This window comes from Apis dorsata, unplaced genomic scaffold (genome assembly GCF_000469605.1).
Source record: "Apis dorsata unplaced genomic scaffold, Apis dorsata 1.3 scaffold_254, whole genome shotgun sequence".
Lineage (NCBI taxonomy): Eukaryota > Metazoa > Arthropoda > Insecta > Hymenoptera > Apidae > Apis > Apis dorsata.
Genome location: NW_006263532.1, coordinates 475,524 through 478,707, shown reverse-complemented (window position 1 = coordinate 478,707; position 3,184 = coordinate 475,524). Strand labels below are relative to the sequence as shown.

The 3,184-nt window shown below is 27.7% G+C and overlaps 1 protein-coding gene across 1 annotated transcript in view; it reads right to left on the bottom strand.

Annotated features, from left to right (window-relative positions):
* Positions 1 to 1,429, bottom strand: part of LOC102677930 — a 7,858-nt gene extending 6,429 nt beyond the window's left edge. The window contains exons 1-3 of the mRNA XM_031510682.1: positions 1,070 to 1,429; positions 393 to 503; positions 110 to 315 (exon numbers count right to left, since the gene is read on the bottom strand). Of these exons, the coding sequence (XP_031366542.1) occupies positions 110 to 315; positions 393 to 503; positions 1,070 to 1,278 (526 nt within the window). The 5' untranslated portion in view covers positions 1,279 to 1,429. The remainder of the gene's footprint in view (positions 1 to 109; positions 316 to 392; positions 504 to 1,069) is intronic.
* Between the last annotated feature and the right edge of the window lie 1,755 nt (positions 1,430 to 3,184).

Genomic DNA, 3,184 nt, shown 5'->3' with positions numbered 1-3,184 from the left:
AAAATACTTATGTTTATACATACAATTTGAAATTTTATATATAAAATATTGATGATTAATATATATAGTAGACTATTAAAATTATTAAAACAGAAATAAAAAAACAAACCTTGCTCTGTTGCAACATCAGGTAGATAGGTTGCAGTTCGTTTATTGCCCTTCTCATTATGAAATTCTATACGAATTCCATGAACACCTACTTCCCAGTCTAAATAATCAATACCATCTTCAAAGTGTCTCAAAATTGAAACACTTACATGTAAACGTGGTAGTTCATCTCGTGTGATAGGATTAAAGCGTGAATCTTTGAATGCACTTTGAAAATTTTCTAATGTGTTTAAGAAAATAAAACAATACCATTATCTAAAATAAAAAAAATAAAAAAAATTTACCTGGTTGTTGCATATTCTCTAAGTCCAGCATGTAACTGCATCGCATTAAATGTACCAATACAACCTCTTAACCTCATATCTTTTCCAATAGTCCATGTTACAAATAATGGGCTATAAAGTACAAGTAAACAATTTACTACATATTTCTTTTATTATTTATAAACAAAGATAATGTTAGATACAATATATCAATTATAACATGAAAATACGTGATAATTTAACAAAATATGACCATTTATTTACAAATTGAACTTTTGACCTTTATACAATAATAAATATTTTTTGTAAAGAATCTTCTATATATATAACAAATAATTTAAATTTTTTTTAAATTCTATATATTTATAATAAATAATTTGTTTTTTATGAAAAAATACAATTAATATAAACAAATAAATATCGACTACAATATATGCATTCAAGTACCATTGATTTCAATGCAAACAAAATCTTAATTAACATTATATCCCGTTGTTGGATGTATCACATTGTAACAAAGGAACTGAAGGAATGTGAAGGTACATACACGAACATAACATTTAAACAGAAAAGAGAGAGCAGCTGATGACAAGCATGTGTGATAAAGATAGCTGTAGAATAGAAAGAGATAGCAATATGAAAGAAAGAATAGAAAATGAAAAAAATTAAAAATAATGTCAATAAATAATATTACTCACAATGCTTCGTTGCTAAAATTGGGCGGTTTTGGAGGGTCGAGTTGATGTAATTGGCAATAAAGAACATCGAAGCAAAAGAAGCCCATCTCAGGCTTTACTATCACACTGTTCCTTAACTGTGTGCCATTTTGTAACACTGAACCATTACAAGGAACACTTGAAGAATTGTTCAGCTTTTGCTTTTTCGTTCCACAACAACCTGCAGCCATGTTTCCTTAGTCAATTCTTTGAACGATTGCGACTACTGCAGATACGATCGGTCCTCGACCCACACGACTTCCATTCTTCTCTCCTGCTGTCGCGGGCTCCATCGCGCGCGCGTTCCGTTAGATGTCCTCATACTCGTGGAAACAGCTGTTTCATTATCTACCATTTGTTGAGAGCGCGGTGACGAACAGTCAAACTTGAAAAATGGCGGTAGTATTCACGCTTTCTTTTTCTCTTGTTAAATTTGTGAAAATTAACAAGTTAGAAGTGAAATAAATCGAATAAACAATCACAATAAGGAAATACAACATAATTTGTAAAAGTAAGTGTATCTAAAAGATTTTATTTTAATCTTTTATTGCGTATACATATTATACATTTACAATAAAATTTAATGTTCTATTTAGCGTTATATACAAAAATAATTGGTACGTAATCATAATTTGATTTTGTTAATGCATAAATATTTATTTTTTATACATATATAATACAAATATATACTTTTTAATACAAATCAACTTTTCTTTTGTAATACACACAAATACATATAAATTTTGTTTTACTCCTTATAATGAGGAACGCGATACAATTGAAGAATTATTTTTTTTAATAAAATGAAAAATTTTCAATAATACTTTTATTACTTCTTCAATAATATTATTAACAACTATAAATACAATTGTAAAAAAGAAAAAAAAAAGAAATTATGCCGGGGGCACCAACTTTTCTAACCCCTTACCTGGCACCTGCTCACGATGCATCGAGAAGCCTAAGGCGTGACAGCAGATTCAACCTGGCAACATGTGCATGCTTGTAGCTGTCCGGTATATTGCCAAGTGATTATATTTTTTCTGACAGATGACATTATATACTCATAGTTTATCATATAAGAGTTGTATAATTTGTGCTAAGTGTTTAGTGAAATTACATTTTCTATTTTTTTGTTTCTGAGAATGTATCTTCGTGATAAACAAAAGCAAGTTATTAAATTGGAAAATTGATATTTTATTATAGCTAGTGTTAAGTGTAGTGACATATATAAATATTATAAGAACATAAAAAAAAAAAAACATAAAAAAACACTTTAATTTCTATTTATTAAAAAAAGAAAATGAAATTTTGAGCAGTTATCCAAAAAAACAATGTGATATTGAATTATCTTTTTATAGTTAAATTTTAAGTCGTTACATTATTATTTTCATTGAAAGTAAAAGAAAAAGAGAATAAGTTCAATTAAAGGTATAAATATTTAATATGGTTTTAATATAAAGTTTTTTACGAAAATACAATAAAAAAAGTTGCAAAAATAATTATTCGGTACTGATACATACAGTGAAAAAAAATGGGTAAGAATGTTATTTATATATTTTATCCATGTGTGTATGTGTCATGTTACATTATTCGAATCTTGTTCGCAATAGTCATTTTTAATTTTATTTCGAATATGTGTACATATACATACATATGTACATAATATATATACGATGTGTTTGTATTTATTGTATATAGTTTGTACGTGAACATGTTATATAAAATGTGTCATAATACTTTGAACGTCCGAGTGTGACTCACATTTACGCAATCTTTACGCGGTGCTCAAGTCAGATTATTTCGAATAGATACAAAGCATCGCATGGATATTCAATGAATGGAAAATTCGAAAGTAGGAGCAATACATATTAGGAAATTTAAGAAAATCTTATTTCTTTTCGAATTTAATTAAAAATAAAAACGTGATCGAAATCATTATATTTATTTCAATTTATACTTAGAAGCATCTTATTGTTGATTGCTTTTTTCACATGCTCATTACTTATTTGACGGGAATGTATCGAGATTCATTCTGTAATATTTATAACTGAAGTAGGCATCGCTGACATTGCCATCACACGTTCCAATTTACGCTTC